Below are 17,989 nucleotides of genomic sequence, written 5' to 3' on the forward strand. Positions count from 1 at the left end.
TAATAGTCGTAATACTAATAATTACGATAGAAAACAACACAATAAATAATAAAAAACATATGAGTTTATAAAAAACGTAAGAGTTAATGAACACTATTTAACTGTTCTCTATGAACTGCAAGTATTTGCTTTTAGGATTAAAAACTAATGTCTGTCCTGTCTTATCATTAAGGGGGCTCTTTCCAAACCTTTTTGTTGAAGACATTTCACTTTTGAACCAAAAGCCTTCTTAAGTTCTAAATTTTACTTGTCGAGTCGGTGGTCGCAGTAGGATTTTTTTTTTTGCTGTTGTGTCCCTGCGCGGCCGGTGAACCACCATCTGCCATGGAGGATGGTGGTTCACCGGCCGCATACCGGCCTATTGGTATGAATACCAATAGGTCGTTCATGACAATGAGACAATATACAGTATTTGCTGAATCACCTGCTAACAACTAGAGCTGTCTTCGACCAAGGATTTTCTTGGTCGAATGTGATTCATTAGATTTTTCTCATAGTTGACGATCAGTCGAATCTATGGGGTTTTCTTTTTAAGAGAAATAAACAGATGACAATGATATGTAGTAGTATATACTGACTGGTCACTAGGTGTCAGTAATGTCACATGGATATTTTCTAGTACTACTCTACGTGAATATTCCAAGTTAATTATATATAATTATAAAAATAATATAGTCTTTCATTAAAGCGAACAAAACTATGTTCTGATCTGCAACTTTTTCAGGTTTTCACTGTGGCGCAGCATCAAAATGACATCAAACTTGACTAAAATTCAAATTCAACCCAACTCAACTCAAATAGAGGACGTAATAATAATAATGGATTAGAATTAGAGATGTCCGATAATATCGGACTGCCGATATTATCGGCCGATAAATTATTTAAAATGTAATATCGGAAATGATCTGTATCGGTTTCAAAAAGTAAAATGTAAGACTTTTTATACGACGTTGTTTACACGGACGTAGGGAGAAGTACAGAGCGCCAATAAACCTTAAAGGCACCGCCTTTGCGTGCCGGCCCAGTCACATAATATCTACGGCTTTTCACACACACAGCCATACAGGTCACACTGAGGGTGGACGTATAAACAAATTTAACACTGTTACAAATATGCGCCAAACTGTGAACCCACACCAAACAAGAATGACAAACACATTTCGGGAGAACATCCGCACCGTAACACAACATAAACACAACAGAACAAATACCCAGAACCCCTTGCAGCACTAACTCTTCCGGGACGCTACAATATACACCCCCCGCTACACCCTACCCCCCCAAAACCCCGCCCCCCAACACCGCCCACCTCAACCTCCTCATGCTCTCTCAGGGAGAGCATGTCCCAAATTCCAAGCTGCTGTTTTGAGGCATGTTAAAAAAAATAATGCACTTTGTGACTTCAATAATAAATATGGCAGTGCCATGTTGGCATTTTTTTCCATAACTTGAGTTGATTTATTTTGGAAAACCTTGTTACATTGTTTAATGCATCCAGTGGGGCATCACAACAAAATTAGGCATAATAATGTGTTAATTCCACGACTGTATATATCGGTATCGGTTGATATCGGAACCGGTAATTAAGAGTTGGACAATATCGGAATATCGGATATCGGCAAAAAAGCCATTATAGGACATCTAATTAGAATTATATAGTGCTTTTCTAGACTCCCAAAGAGCTTTACTGTGAGTAGTAAGAACCCATCATTCATTCATTCCACATTCACACATATGGTAGTAAGTTACATTTGTAGCCACAGCTGCCGTGGGGGAGACTGACGGAAACATGGCTGCCAACTTGCTCCTACGGCCTCTCCGACCACAACCAATTCACAATCATACACCAGTGTGTAAAGTGTCTTGCCCAAGGACACAACGGCCATGACAAGGATAGCGGACGCTGGATTTGAACCAGGAACCCTCAAGTTCCTGGACGGCCGCTTTACCACCTGAGCCAACAGTCGTAACAAAGTTACCTTTACAAAAGGAGCGCTACACCTCTGGGGCAAAGGCAGTGTCTAATTTCCCGCGGCCGTCAGACGGATTTGGCGCGCGATGGCACTGTGAGCTTCGTGTCTGACAGCATCGTGTCCCAACTTGCCTCGATCACGTCCCCTGTGTAGAAACATCCTCCCAACACTTTTACCATTTTTTCTAGACTAAAAGCCGCTACTCTTTCCTAAACTTTGAACCCTGTGGCTTGTACAACGGTGCGGCTAAACCATGGATTTATCTTTGCTAACAGCTAAATTATGGAATGGATTAAGCGAAGAAATCAAACCATGTACTAAAATGATCCACTTTAAGACAAACTCAAAAAGTGTTTACAAAGTACAAGGAAGAATAATCCTGATAAACATCTTGAACCTTATTAAAAAATAATAAAATTCTATTCATCTTATAAATGATGAATAAAGACATCAATTACTTTTCTGTTTTGTTTGATCAGCTGTTTCACTGCCGTGTTACAGGCAGCGTTTGGAATGGTATGTAAATAAATATTCACAAAATATTTCTATGTCAATATCTCATTTCACAGCATACTAGTATATATCTGTGGGTTATAGTACGGTGCAGCTAAATATGAAAGAAATGTGTTTTTTTTCCTTCTAGAATTTAGTGGGTGCGGCTTATATACGTACAGGTGCCGTCTATAGTCTGGAAAATAAGGTACATAAATATTCTTGTGTGCAGACAAAAATATGTCATATAATAGGAAATGTTTGAGGCCAAAACACACCAGCTGTTTTTATAGATGTGACGTCACACCAGGAAGCAAGGACTGGAAGCGGCGAACGCGCTAAAGCAGTGGTTCTCGAACCTTTTTCACCAAGTACCACCTCAGAAAAAACTTGGCTCTCTAAGTCTCACCATAATGACCAACATTAAAATACAGTTGCTTCGTAAGCCTACATATTCATTAAAAACAAGGCAGAGGTTTTATTTAACCAGTATATTTAATATTTTTGGCCACTGTAACATTACACAGTTCGAACAGTACCACAGTTTGGCGTACCACTAGACAAGATGTAACCCACGTACCACTAGTGGTGCACGTTGACAATCACTGCTCTAAAGTGTCAGTTGTCATTGACAGCAGATATTAATTATCTCTTACACCAGGCCTGGGCAATTATTTTACTCGGGGGGCCAGATTTAGATAAAAAAGTGTGTTTGGGGGCCGGTATATTTATTTTTAGGTACACTAATACAAAACCTCACAATAATTATTGAAAGCTAAAAACGTTATGACAGACCGCCTTAAAAAAACGGAATGGAATTTGACATTTTTTTACTGAATGAGACACCCAGAATGTACATGAAAATAAAGAATGTGGGATTTACAATACTAACTATGAAGGATAAAACACTGAATATTGACAACATATTTTACAATCAAGCGAAACACAACCAAAATGCAACAAACATTGTGAAATATGAACGCAAAGGGTAAAAAAAAAACCCACCTACAATCTGAGATATCTCATAGTGTCCAAAGTAACTAATTAGATGACTATAGTAACTAATTAGATGACCATAGTAACTAGTATATCATGCAGATTGCAAGCATTGAAAGACTTGGTATAGTTGAAAACTTACGGTCATTAGAAAACATCACTGCACATCGTAATGGCAGCTATACTTTCCATCTTAAACATCTAAAACAATTATTTGGGAATGTCCGGCGGGCATGCGGCCCCCGGGCCTTAATTTGCCCAGGTCTGTCTTACACTCTAAAAATTATTTGTCCAAACACCACAGAATTTTACTAACATTTATAGGAGACATGATGAATGCAATTGAACTATCCTCCCAACACACCGGCTGTACACAGGGGTCCTCAGCAGGGACTTAAAGGCCTACTGAAACCCACTACTACCGACCACGCAGTCTGATAGTTTATATAGCAATGATGAAATCTTAACATTGCAACACATGCCAATACGGCCGGGTTAACTTATAAAGTGCAATTTTAAATTTCCCGGGAAATATCCGGCTGAAAACGTCTCAGTATGATGACGTTTGCGCGTGACGTCACGGATTGAACAGAAGTATTGGGACACCATTGTGTCCCAATACAAACAGCGTCTGTTTTCATCGAAAAATTCCAAAGTATTCTGGACATCTGTGTTGGTGAATCTTTTGCAATTTGTTTAATGAACAATGGAGACAGCAAAGAAGAAAGCTGTAGGTGGGATCGGTGTATTAGCGGCTGGCTACAGCAACACAACCAGGAGGACTTTGAGTTGGATAGCAGACGCGCTATCCGACGCTAGCCGCCGACAACACCGATGATCGGGTGAAGTCCTTCGTCGCGCCGTCGATCGCTGGAACGCAGGTGAGCACGGGTCGTGATGAGCAGATGAGGGCTGGCGTAGGTGGAGAGCTAATGTTTTTAGCATAGCTCTGTCGAGGTCCCGTAGCTAAGTTAGCTTCAATGGCGTTGTTAGCAACAGCATTGCTAGGCTTCGCCAGGCTGGACAGCATTAACCGTGTGGTTACAGGGTTTGGTTCGGTGTCTCCTGATAGTAGAAGTAATAGTAGTATTGTTGATCTTCTGTCTATCCTTCCAGTCAGGGGCATGTTTCTTCTGTTTCTATCCGCAGTTAAGCACGATGCTATCACGTTAGCTCCGAAGCTAAAGTGCTTCACCGATGTGTTGTCGTGGAGATAAAAGTCACTGTGAATGTCCATTTCGCGTTCTCGACTCTCATTTTCAAGAGGATATAGAATCCTAGGTGGTTTAAAATACAAATCCGTGATCCACAATAGAAAAAGGACAAAGTGTGGAATGCAATGAGCCCTTGTACTTAAGTTACGGTCAGAGCGAAAAAAGATACACCCTGGCATCCTGCACTGCACTCTAATCCTTCACTCTCACTTTCCTCATCCACGAATCTTTCATCCTCGCTCAAATTAATGGGGTAATCGTCGCTTTCTCGGTCCGAGTCGCTCTCACTGCTGGTGTAAACAATGTGCAGATGGGAGGAGCTCTTCAACCTGTGACGTCACGCTACTTCCGGTACAGGCAAGGCTTTTTTATCAGCGACCAAAAGTTGCCAACTTTATCGTCGATGTTCTCTACTAAATCCTTTCAGCAAAAATATGGCAATATCGCGAAATGATCAAGTATGACACACAGAATGGACCTGCTGTCCCCGTTTAAATAAGAACATTTAATTTCAGTAGGCCTTTAACTAGCCTTCCTCCCACAAAGAAAACATCGAACGAACCAAATCTTCGACTACTTGAATTATTTGACAGCCCTACTAACAACAACATCCTGACATCTCTCGCCCAAATATTGTCTCATTCCGCGGGAAGACTGGGAGAGTTGTTTTGCCAGCACACAGGCGGAGGACCTATTGATTGGTCTTACCCTATTGTGAACACCCCTCGGGCACACACCCACAAGAGAGACAAATAAGGGAAACTCTAAAATATACAACAAAAGAAGCTTTTTGGATGAAAGAGAAGAGTCGAGTCGATTCAATGTTTGCAGAAGGCCTGGGTGACTGAGAATCTACAGAGACATTTTTGAAGAGTGCTACAACTCAATGTAGAGCTGTAAAAGTGCAGGCAGTGGTGTTACTTCTACACTATCCCACCAGAATCTAGTTGAATACTAAGACAACATCAATTATTTGATCCGATTGTCTCAAATTCAAGTGACTTTTAAAAAAAATGATTTACACAGGTGTTAATGCATGGACAAAATTGATTAATTGATCATCGAGTTCACTACGTGGTAGCAACTAGTTTGCAGCCAAAAAGAACAAAATGAAGGGAAGTTGATACATGCAGAACTCCACTATGACACAACATTTCTCTGTTTATTATTAAGTTAAAGTTAAAGTTAAAGTACCAATGATTGTCACACACACACTAGGTGTGGCGAAATTATTCTCTGCATTTGACCCATCACCCTTGATCACCCCCTGGGAGGTGAGGGGAGCACTGAGCAGCAGCGGTGGCCGCGCCCGGCAATCATTTTTGGTGATTTAACCCCCAATTCCAACCCTTGATGCTGAGTGCCAAGCAGGGAGGTAATGGGTCCCATTTTTATAGTCTTTGGTATGACTCGGCCGGGGATTTGAACTCACGACGGACACTCTAACCCAGTGGTTCTTAACCTGGGTTCGATCGAACCCTAGGGGTTCGGTGAGTCGGGCTCAGGGGTTCGGCAGAGGTCAAGACACACCCGACTCATCGTGTAAATAAAAACTTCTCCCTATCGACGTATTACGGATACGGCAACAGCAGAAGTCACACTGATTTGCAGGTGTGTAATTTGTTGTGAGTTTATGCACTGTGTTGGTTTTGTTGTTTGAACAAGGTGATGTTCATGCACGGTTCATTTTGTGCACCAGTAATAAAACATGGTTACACTTTAGTATGGGGAACATATTCACCATTAATTAGTTGCTTATTAATTAGTAACATATCGGCTCTTAACTAGTCATTATTCGTACTTAGTAATGCCTTATTCGGCATGGCCTTATTATAACCCTAACCCTCTAACCCTGGCCCCAACCCTCTAACCCTAACCAAATAACTCTAGAATTAAGTCTTTGTTACTAAGAATATGCTCCCTTAGTGTCCAAAAAACTCTAAATTAAGTCTTTGTTACTTAGAATATGTTCCCCATACTAAAGTGTTACCAAAAACATATAACTTTGTCTTGAATTTAAAAACAGTTTTTTTTAAATTTTTCACTAAAGAAGGGAATGCGCATATGAAACTGGTGGGGTTCGGTACCTCCAACAAGGTTAAGAACCACTGCTCTAACCATTATATATCATATATAAAGTTATTGTCGATATAACTGATAGGCGAGTGCATACGATTTTTACCACAGCTGCGTCACAGTGTTCACTTGGCTAAAGATTGTACTAAAATTCCTTCAGAGGGATGCACAATCAGAAAGACACAAACAAGGTGCGTGTCTTGCCACAACACCGGCTCGAATTCGAGGGCACGTCATCTATCTACATTGCGAAACCGCTTCTAAGGTACTAATCCTCACCACCATGGTGGGAAGTAAACAACGTTTCTTCCAAGTATCATCACTGGAGGACGAGAGGAAATGGCTGAGCATGCAACCCACACACATGGAGTAGGATTACACAAGAAGCTAACGGCTAAAGCTTCAATGTAAAGTAAGGGTGATTGATTCAGATGTCGATACAAATGATACCTAGTTTAGTATTAGTCTATAAACAATACTAAAGTGATTGGATCGATATTTTTCTTTTTCTTGTTGTTTTTATCACAAAATAATTTTTTGTGATGTTTGTTATTGTTTACAAAGTCAGGGAATTCTGGGCACAGAATGTGGAAATTATTTAAATGGGAGCCAATAGAAGTTTTTGATTTTGTTAAGTTATTGTGCGCTATCCACTTTATTTTGTTAAAAAACTGTATGTAGCATTAAACACCACAACTTTAATACATTATCTAATACAGCAATTCTCCAAAACTCTAAATTTAATTAGACAAGCTTCATAAAAATTGTGTTATTTTGTTTATTTTATTTACTTGCCATAAAACATTTTAAAGTATATAATCTATTGTCAATGTATCGAATCAGGACTCCAAATCAAATCTGAGTCAACAAAGTCTGAACGGGATTTGAGGCCAAAAATGCTTATCAGGAACCCCTTAGTTATTAATAGTATAGTTCTCAATTTGCACAATCATGGATATTTTGTCAATAGCTCATTCTTATTTTGAAACAAAAAACTTTGGATTTTCTCTGTGCTATCACCATTTTTGTGAAAGTAAAATATGTTTTGTGTTTGTTGGTGTTAAAATGTTATGTGTCACAGCTGCTGGAAAGTCTCGAGAATTGGTTGTGCTTAAGAATGACGCACAAGGAGCAGCATTAATGGTTTAATTTAACTTTTATCAGGCATCTTGTGCAATCTCTATCCATTGTCTTTACTCTGTCATTCACTGTGAGGTGTTTTTTACACAAACTAAACAAATATTGACATCCGATTTTTTACAAAATTTGTCTTCAGTGTAAAACTATTTATGTGTGTAAAGTCATAGCTTAAGTTGAGCAGTTTCCCTAAAATGAATGAATGTTTACTTGAAGGTGAAAAATATCAAATTGATTATTGGTTTATTTGTGCAGGAGTTTGTAATGGGCATCAAGGAAATGCCTCGACTGGCTCGCTTCATCCCTAAAATCATGCTAGCTATCACTGTGACTGCCTGTGACGAGGTGTACAGGAAAATTGCCTGCTGGCTCAATGACATGGGTAAGAATTTTTATTTCCTACACTGGTCCAAGTCCAAAATATGTCTCTAAATAATAATTTGTACTGTTTCCACAGAAAACTATCGACTCCAGAGTGCCTATGAGAAAAATCTCATTATCAAAATGGTTCTTGTGAGTGATCTTTAGTAACATCTTCTACTACTGTGCCAGCTCTGTTGTGTACTTCTTTCTTTATCCACGTTGATGTTGTCTTCTCTGTCAGTTTCAGTTTGTGAATTCATATCTCAGCCTTTTTTACATTGGATTCTACCTCAAAGACATGGAGCGTCTCAAAGAGGTAAGCACCATCATTATCCCCCCACCACATCCCACCTCCCCGGATTGTTAACAATCAAATGTAAATAATCAATATACTTGTTCTTATGCTTTCTGAGCTCATTATGTTCACTGCTCGCTGTACATATCCTACGAAGTGAGACCTACACTGCTACAATGTCCATTTCTCAGATGATATAATTGTTGATGACTGAAGTATGCTCATAGCAACCAAACCTAACCCCCCCCACCCCAACCACCTCCGCATCCCAATGTATATACTCTGATGATTAACTTGTGTGATGACTGTATTATGCTGATAGTATATATTTGTACCATGAATTGATTAACGTGGACCCCGACTTAAACAAGTTGAAAAACTTATTCGGGTGTTACCATTTAGTGGTCAATTTTACGGAATATGTACTGTACTGTGCAATCTACTAATAAACGTTTCAATCAATCAATCAAAAAATGCGGTTTCTTTAAATGAAACTGGTTCAATCAATGTGCAACAAGCGAAAAGACCACTGGGCCAATCCACCGAATAGTTGCCATTCACGATAAAATTAACTGTAAAATATTTTTTATTACGCAAAAGTTTATTGCACATTGATCTAAATGCAAATTAATACAATTTAAAAGAATAATTCATTTTACCTTGAACACGAGAAAATTATAATTTGTTGCCCATCCCCTCTTCCTAAAACGAGACTTTACAATGAAATTTAATAATTTAAATCCTTCTGAAATGTAAATTTTTACATGTTTTTGTTACTCCTTATGCCAATTAAAGTATTTTATTAAAATGTTGCATACATCAAAACATTCGCCGATATAAAATAATAAGTATACAATAATAAATCGTATTTTAAGTTTATTTTACTTTGTTAATGTTTTATTGAGCATCATTATTGCAGTACAACACTGCATCAATAAACAAAAGTTCAAATTTGTTTCCAATTTTTTTATAGAACAACATAAAAATCCATAAATTAAGTAATACAAATAAAAATAAATACAAATAAATAAAGAAGGTGGGAAGTATGACGTAAAAAATTGAATAGAACAGAAAAAAAATGTGAAACTAGCAAAGTGAGTAATTTACCATAATGCAACACAGAGTAAGTACCAAGTCATGAAGTTGTTGCAATGGTTCAGTCAGGTAAAATATATGAATACATAAAATGACAGAAATAATATACCATGTCAAGTTATTATCTGACAATCCGAAATTCCCAGAGGGCTTTCTTTTACTTTTTTAAAAGTAAAAAATCACACTTTAGTCATTTCCCTAGGTTTTTACTCAGTCCAGTCATCCCCTCTGAAAATGTTGAATACTCTACAAGTCCACAGGAAGTTGCGTCTTTTATATTCTCCCATGGAAAGGCCAAAAGTAAGGCGACTCATTTATTTTGCTGTATTTTTGAGCGTAGCATTAAAACAAGTGAGAGTGAGTGTAGAGTATGAGCAGAGAACGCTGTATTGCTGTTCTGTTCTTGGGTGTTCCACTCGTTCAAATAGACAGACTTTCATAAAGTCCCGAAAGAAGTTGTTCATAAAGGTAATAAAGTCAGGCTCTTGAAAATATCACTTTTATCATCTTGTGGAATACAATCAAACCATGCTTGTGTCTGCAGCGATCACTTTGTAAAATGTTCGTTTGAACATTTGATTGGTTTGAGAAACTTTCCGTGATGCAATTGAGTTTCTTCTCTAATATGTTAGTCATATTTGATAGCAAAATGACAATAGATCGCATCAGTTTGTGTTTTGTGGTTGCTATGCCTAAATATAACTACAAAGACCTGCTTATGCGAATAAACTAATGTCATGTTAAGTGCTAGTAATAGATATTGTGATTGTTGGTCCAAACCACCATATTTTGTTGATGATTTTCATAATAGAAACTGAAAGCTTAGTTGTTGTTGTGCAGGAAAGCCAAGTGCTTTATTCAACACAGATGACCACATTATAGCATCTTTGGTGATATTTGTTAGCATCAAGAACATATCCTTAATACTATTAATAAAGTAGATGAATAAATCTCTTGTAGGCTCAACAGCATATACTGAACCTTGATATCGCCAGCAAGCATTGTTGAACAACAGGGACATCTATAGCTAAATGAGACTTAAGTGTGAACTTCACACCATAAAATCAACTGCAGACATGAATTGTAGATGACAGACTAATATTTGTAGAAGAAATCAACCGCAAACAAACGTATCCTTTTTCTCAGCACCGCACTTATGTTAATCAAATACGTTACTTAGCGATGTACAAATAAGTCCAACTTTGTCTTTCACAGAATAATGCCTAATTTGTGGACCCCTCAGATGTTAAGACATGATGTGCCTCTAATCTTTCCTTCTCTAAATACCGTAAATGTCAAGTGAAATGAAGTAGCAGTAACCTCTTGGTGATGATAAATGGTTTAAATCTTTTTTTTTTTTTTTAATTCTTCAGAGTGTAAAAATCCACTCCATCCCATTTTAAATATTATTTATTGAGCGCTTTTATATTTGCCTCTAAACCTTTCAAAGTATATTGTTGTTGTTTATTTAGTATGTCATAGTCAACTCCACCATGTAGTACATAATATATATACATATCTCCAGCGAACAATCTTGTACTCAATGGCAATACTATTATTTCATAAAAAAGAAAAGAAAATTGTATTAACAAAATGAAATAAAATGTAATTAAATCAAACTAAACATATCTCAAAAGGGTAATGGGAAGAAGTATACACTTTTTGAATCCCCCCCTTTTTTACATAGTTAAGTAAGCCTAAATCTGCACAGACTCAGGTAAATAAACAGTAGCCTAATGGGGCTTAGCCTGAAACACAGAAGTGCCCGGATGTGCTTCTAGGTCACATGATTGCAACCCACCTGTTTGATAACATTTCAATTATGACTAGAGGGGAGGCTTAAAATTTTAGCTCGCTCATTGAGTCCACAATAATGTTTTGCTGAATTTACTGACAAATTTGAGAAACATAAACAATACAAAAAGAATGTTGTTGTAAGTTAATACTACTAACACAGACACTCGTAAACGTGTTAGCTTAATAGCTAATGCTAACTAAGATAGCGTCATTACATTACGATAGCCATACAAATATGCATGAAAACCCTCCTACAGACATCACACAAAGGACCGTATCGTAAGTGCACATAGTTTTAGTTATATTGTAAAACTTACAAAGGTTGCTTGGAGTGATGAAGTATTCATACAATTAGAAACGCTATGGATGGCTAAATGACTGAACAGCACGGCGGTTGAAAAAAAAATAAAAGCATTACCCATAAATGAAAGGACCCTGCAGCACCTGCAGTGAGCGAATTCATCCAAAAGATGGCGCTATACTACAAACAATAAAACACACTATAAATGTTTTTGCCAGTTTTTTTTTTAAAATAAAACTATTTTTATTATTGCCGTCCATAAATTCTTAAATTAGCCGCTCTGTATTATAAGCCGCAGGGTTCAAAGTTTAAGAAAAAAGTAGTGGCTTATAGTCCGGAATTTATGGTAAATGCAGTTCTGATTCTAGGCTAAAAATTCCCGCGTGTTACTTTCAGTCCTGTTACTCCAAAACGACTTTCTGCTTAGGAACGTTATACAACAATCGGATACAGTTGTCTGAGATGGACAGTACATGTTTTGAGTAGTTTGATATTTGTATTGTCAGATTGAGAGTTTGAAAAAAAACAACTAATCGTGTTCAAGAAACTCAAAAAGGTTCATTATGTCTTCTTATTCCTTAAAAAAAAGTGTTTATTAAAGTTACAAGCAAATGGCAGCAAATTTGATGGAATTACCTCATTTTAAATGTAATAAATGGTTATATAATGCTGAGATTTTGAAAACGTGTACAAATTGTTCTGGTGATGTGTCGCTGGTGTGTGGAGGATTCGAGAGCGAGCTTTAAGACAATTACGGACACTTTCATTATTCATAAACTGGAATGGATATTACTTTCCTGGAAGAATATGAGGATATTGAGTCACTGATATTACAAATAGAACTCTCATACCTGAGATGGTTTCACCTGTCTTACAACCAAATAATGAAAATCATACTGTATTAATATTTGCCACAGATTTACACTTTTTGACTTAGTGAACAGTGTGTCCTTTTCTGGTGCGTTGGGAATATTGCTTACTGTTCTTCCTGTGTGTCCCTGTCCTCAGATGCTGGCCACTCTGCTCATCATACGTCAGTTCCTTCAAAATGTGAAGGAGGTGCTGCAGCCTTACGTGTATGAGCACCACAAGCTGGGCGAGCTCACTTTGCGAGCTATGTGGGACCTGCTGCTCTCAGTGCTGCTAAAATACGCCCGGCTGGCAGCTGGAAAAGTCCTGACCTCTCCCACCGACCCGGGCATGCCAGGACCTGGTCTGAGGGGCACCAGACCTGGGTTGTGGCAGGCAGACAGGAGGTTGGTTCTTTTAACAATAGTCATTATAAACACGAAATAAACCCAATGTATATGGAACTACATGCGATGCACTATACATTGACCACAGTACTGCAGTAGCTCACAAAAGTGTGTACATGACTCACATTCATGCAACCATTATTGTAGCGGCCCACTTGGATTAATGACAAGATGCAGAGCGCTTCGACTGGTGCAACTTTAATTCTCTCCTCCTTTTCTCCTCACAATTTTGACACCGTGAAAACTATGAAGATGGACAGAAAATACAAATGCCATCGTACCATATTTCCACAAACAATGCATAAATCATGTTTACATTTTTAAACTTATGAACAAATCTTTTTTAGTAAATAAAAATAATGACATTTTCCCGTTTGTTTTAAAGGAAATGAACCTTTAGTCTCCTCCAGAGGTGGGTAGTAATGCGCTACATTTACTCCGTTACATCTACTTGAGTAACTTTTGGGACATATTGTACTTCTAAGAGTAGTTAGTACATACTTTTACTTGAGTATATTTATAGAGAAGAAACGCTACTTTTACTCCGCTCCATTTATCTACATTCAGCTCGCTACTCGCTACTGATTTTTATCGATCTGTTAATGCACGCTTTGTTTGTTTTGGTTTGTCAGACAGACCTTCAAAGTAGGATCTATCGCATGCCTGCGTTTCACCAATCAAATGCATGACGTTTCATTCCGTTTCACCAATCAAATGCAGTCACTGGTGACCTTTGACTCCGTTTCACCAATCAAACAGAGCCAGGCGGTCACATGATTAACTGCACATAAAGTTTCAGCGGCAAACAACAACAACAATGGCAGCGACAACAACGAACGCAAACACCCCTGGCCTCACATAAAATCGATGTTCACGCTTCAGACAACCAAAAAAACAGTTATGCAATGCGTTGTCATATGTGTCTCCCCAAACAAGTGGACATTTCAGCTTACATGAACTCAACATCAAATTTGAGGAAGCACATCGCGGTAAGTAACGTTAGTAGATATTTTGGCTGTCAATGTAGGCTGATGTTAGCTTCCTTGCTATGAATCACTGTCAAATGTACATCGTGTGGGGACATTTATTAACGCACTGCAGCCTCATAGACAGACAGAGACACACGCGCACAGTCGCACACACACTCACGCATGCATACAAACACCAATCAGAAGTGCAGTGTGTTCTCAGGTGCAGTCCACACCTATCAGAGTTTATGGTTTGCGTAAAGGCTAACTTGTTATTTTCCTTTGTAATCTCTGCCTACTGAGCCTATGGTGCTGTTAAGTTATTGTGGCTCAATTTTCCTGAATTTTTATTATTATTTTAATGTATTATATTTAATATATTATTGTTTTAGTTGCCTAAGAGATATTCCTGGCTCTGAATTTGTTCATTGCTATTTTTATGTTTTTGTGCATTATTTGTTGCCGTCATCATTAAACGAACAGGTTACTCATAAGTTACTCAGTACTTGAGTAGTTTTTTCACAACATACTTTTTACTTTTACTCAAGTAAATATTTGGGTGACTACTCCTTACTTTTACTTGAGTAATACAACTCTAAAGTAACAGTACTCTTACTTGAGTACAATTTCTGGCTACTCTACCCACCTCTGGTCTCCTCCTACCTCCTTCCGCTTCCAAGGGCGCCTTGTTAGCCTAGCTTCCACACACAGCTCGTAGTGACTCTCCTTAAATGTGACATATAAACAACACAAACAAGAGGCACAATAAAATAACCTCCCACAAATGTTCACACAGAATATGACGAATATATCTTTGTCAGCATGTTTTACCAGTCCTGGAGTAACGTGAGCATGCTGTTGTCAGACGGAACGGCAGCAGGAAGTTAAGCATCAGCAATAAAGGAAGTAACAGAATAAGAGTGGGCTATTCAAAATAAAGGCACAAAAAAAACGTAACATGACAGAACTGCATTTTTCTCATGAACAAAATTTGCTGCCATTTACAATTATTACAGTATTATTTTCTTTAAGGGACAACATCATAGAAATTAAACTTTGATGTACTTTAAAGGGGTCCTATGAAGAATATTTTCTGGCTTACAAATCTTGTTTCAATGTTGGACACTCATGTACACAATCATAATGTTCCTGCATTTTGGCATGAGCATGCACCATACTTGCCAACCCTCCCGATTTTCCCGGGAGACTCACGAATTTCAGTGCCCCTCCCGAAAATCTCCTGGGACAACCATTCTCCCGAAATTCTCCAGAAATTCTCCCGATTTCCACCCGGACAACAATATTGGGGGCGTGCCTTATAGCCACTGCCTTTAGCGTCCTCTACAACCTGTCGTCACGTCCGCTTTTCTTCCATATAAACAGCGTCATATAATATATGCGGCTTTTACACACACATGATTGAATGCAAAGCATACTTGATCAACAGCCATACAGGTCACAATGAGGGTGGCCGTATAAACAACTTTAACTTTGTTACAAATATGCGGCACACTTTTTTTTAAGTTTACGTGACAAAAATTAAAAAAGTAATAAAGTTGAAGTGAATTACATTTATATAGCCCTTTTTTTTCTCAAGTGACTCAAAGCGCTTTATATTGTACCAATGATTGTCACACACACATTTGGTGTGGCGAAATTATTCTCTGCATTTGACCCATCACCCTTGATCACCCCCTGGGAGGTGAGGGGAGCAGTGGGCAGCAGCGGGGGCCGCGTCCGGGAATCATTTTTGGTGATTTAACCCCCAATCCCCCAATGGGTCCCATTTGTATAGTCTTTGGAATGACTTGGCCGGGGTTTGAACTCACAACCTACCGATCTCAGAGCGGACACTTCAACCACTAGGCCACTGAGTATGTAATAAGTAACTGAGTAATAATATCATGAGGTGAACATACATTTTTCTATTCATATATATTCACTGTTCATTCAAGCAGGGCAGCCATAAGTGCGATGTGGCCCTCAATGAAAAGCAGTTTGACACTCCTGCTTTTCATGCTGTAACAGTAGCCTAACAAAATTGCATTTTTGTAGTAAAAACTGAATGGAAATTGGAAAACGTTGCACCGACAACAAGCGTTACATCACCGATTAGTACTGACAGCAATCTGACTTGAGTGTTTTATATCTGATAACGTTTGATTGCAGGGAAAGGAAGTGTCTGAATGGAGGATGTGGGGTCCTTGATGAAGAGGAGTGTGGCGAGAGAGACGAGGCTGACAGTGGGAGGTTCAGTGAAGGAGAGACCGAGGAGGAAGGTCTGATCGACTGCGGTTTGAAACTGAGGAAAGTCAGCTTCATAGAGAAGGTAAGCAGTTCTTTGTCTCTGCAAGACTTATAACAAATAGTAGCAATAATGCTTTTGTTGCGCTTTAGATGGACAGGAGGGCAGCATGCAGGGGCCAGCCCATGAACAACAGTTACACAGAGGAGGGCAGTCCGACCATGGTGGAAAAAGGACTGGACCCCACCTCTGTGTTTGAAATATGTGACGACGACACCGATAACGGCATCCATGATGTGAAGGAGGCAGGTGGGGGAGCGGCATGTGCGGCCGAAGGGATCGGTTACGCCGTCGGTGCCACTCCACCTGCATCGGGGAGCGAGGGCAGCGGGTCGTTGCGACACCGCAGACGAGGAAGGAGCGCCGAGCGGGCCGAACCCAGAGCCAAGAGGGAATCGTGGATCGACCCTCCGGCGGTGAAGGAGCGCGCCGCGCTCGCTCAGGCGGAGATGGAAAGCTGCATGCAGACCTATGAGGTAAAAGGAACCTGCACTGCAAAAACTGAAATATAAGTAAGATTAAATATCTCAAATAAGGGTGATATTTGCTTATTTTCTGTCTGATAAGATAATTCTTCTTACTAAGCAGATTTTATGTTACTTTACTTGTTTTAAGGGTTTTGGTCCTAAATTATCTCAGTAAGATATTACTGAGATACGACCTATATTGAGTAAAACATGCCTTAAACTAGAATATCAACTGATGCAAAGCTGTGTCATTAACACTCACAAGTATAAAACTACTTTTATAAAGTAATAATTTCTTACTTAAAGCATGAAAAAAAATCATGATGCCGAGCGCATATCATTATGTCAAGATAATGGCACTGGCATTTACTTAATTTAAGAATATTTTTCAACATATTGAGCAAAAAGGTCTCTTTTTTTTCTACCAAGAAAAGTGCATTTGTTATTAGTGAGAATATACTTATTTTAAGGTATTTTTGGGTTCATTGAGGTTAGCTAATTTTACTTGTTTTGGAAAGTCTTGACAAGCCGATTTTTCTTGTTCTATTGGCAGATAATTTTGCTTAGTTCAAATAAAATACCCCTAATTTTATTTTATTTGTTCTTGTTTTTGAACACTGACTTTTTGAAGTGTGCTTGTCAAAGTACTAAATGGTAAATGGTAAATGGGTTGTACTTGTATAGCGCTTTTCTACCTTTTTAAGGAACTCAAAGCGCTTTGACACTATTTTCCACATTCACCCATTCACACACTGATGGCGGGAGCTGCCATGCACAGCACCATCAGGAGCAAGGGTGAAGTGTCTTGCTCAAGGACACAACGGACGTAACTAGGATGGTAGAAGGTGGGGATTGAACCAGTAACCCTCAGATTGCTGGCACGGCCACTCTCCCAACTTCGCCATACAACAGCGTACTTGAAAAGAACGCCTCATTCAGGTACATGCAGGAAAGACAGTTTACAAAAGAACGTTCTCATTACTAATTTTTGTAAGACCGCAAAAGCAGCACAATCCCTCAAAGCCAAGGCTGTGAATCTTTGGCCACCACACAATTTGACTCGATTCTTGGGAGTAACGAATCATTCTCCATTTAAAATCAATACTTTTTTAATAACATTGGGTACCAGTTCTATGATTAATCACATTCCTCTATAAAATAGATGAACAGCTCTGATCAATATCTATATTATAAAATTATACTCAAACATATATACTAAAGTCAAAGACAAATAAGTCAACAAGAGAAATATCC

General features: G+C 38.7%; 1 protein-coding gene and 1 long non-coding RNA gene across 4 annotated transcripts in view; one reads left to right on the forward strand and one right to left on the reverse strand.

The window, feature by feature from the left end:
- ano8b (anoctamin 8b) overlaps window positions 1-17,989 on the forward strand; it is a 138,410-nt gene that overhangs the window by 108,266 nt on the left and 12,155 nt on the right. For all 3 annotated transcript variants that reach the window (XM_062028398.1, XM_062028399.1, XM_062028400.1), the window contains 6 exons: window positions 8,144-8,270; window positions 8,346-8,401; window positions 8,493-8,567; window positions 12,748-12,995; window positions 16,133-16,292; window positions 16,361-16,744. In XM_062028398.1, the coding sequence (XP_061884382.1) occupies window positions 8,144-8,270; window positions 8,346-8,401; window positions 8,493-8,567; window positions 12,748-12,995; window positions 16,133-16,292; window positions 16,361-16,744 (1,050 nt within the window). The remainder of the gene's footprint in view (window positions 1-8,143; window positions 8,271-8,345; window positions 8,402-8,492; window positions 8,568-12,747; window positions 12,996-16,132; window positions 16,293-16,360; window positions 16,745-17,989) is intronic.
- On the reverse strand, window positions 11,927-14,914 carry LOC133635321 (uncharacterized). Its single transcript, XR_009822047.1, has 4 exons — window positions 14,795-14,914; window positions 14,610-14,689; window positions 13,121-13,239; window positions 11,927-12,970 (listed from the first exon to the last, which is right to left on the reverse strand). It is a non-coding gene; the product is annotated as an uncharacterized LOC133635321 (long non-coding RNA).

Source organism: Entelurus aequoreus, linkage group LG19, assembly GCF_033978785.1.
Source record: "Entelurus aequoreus isolate RoL-2023_Sb linkage group LG19, RoL_Eaeq_v1.1, whole genome shotgun sequence".
Taxonomy (NCBI): Eukaryota; Metazoa; Chordata; class Actinopteri; order Syngnathiformes; family Syngnathidae; genus Entelurus; species Entelurus aequoreus.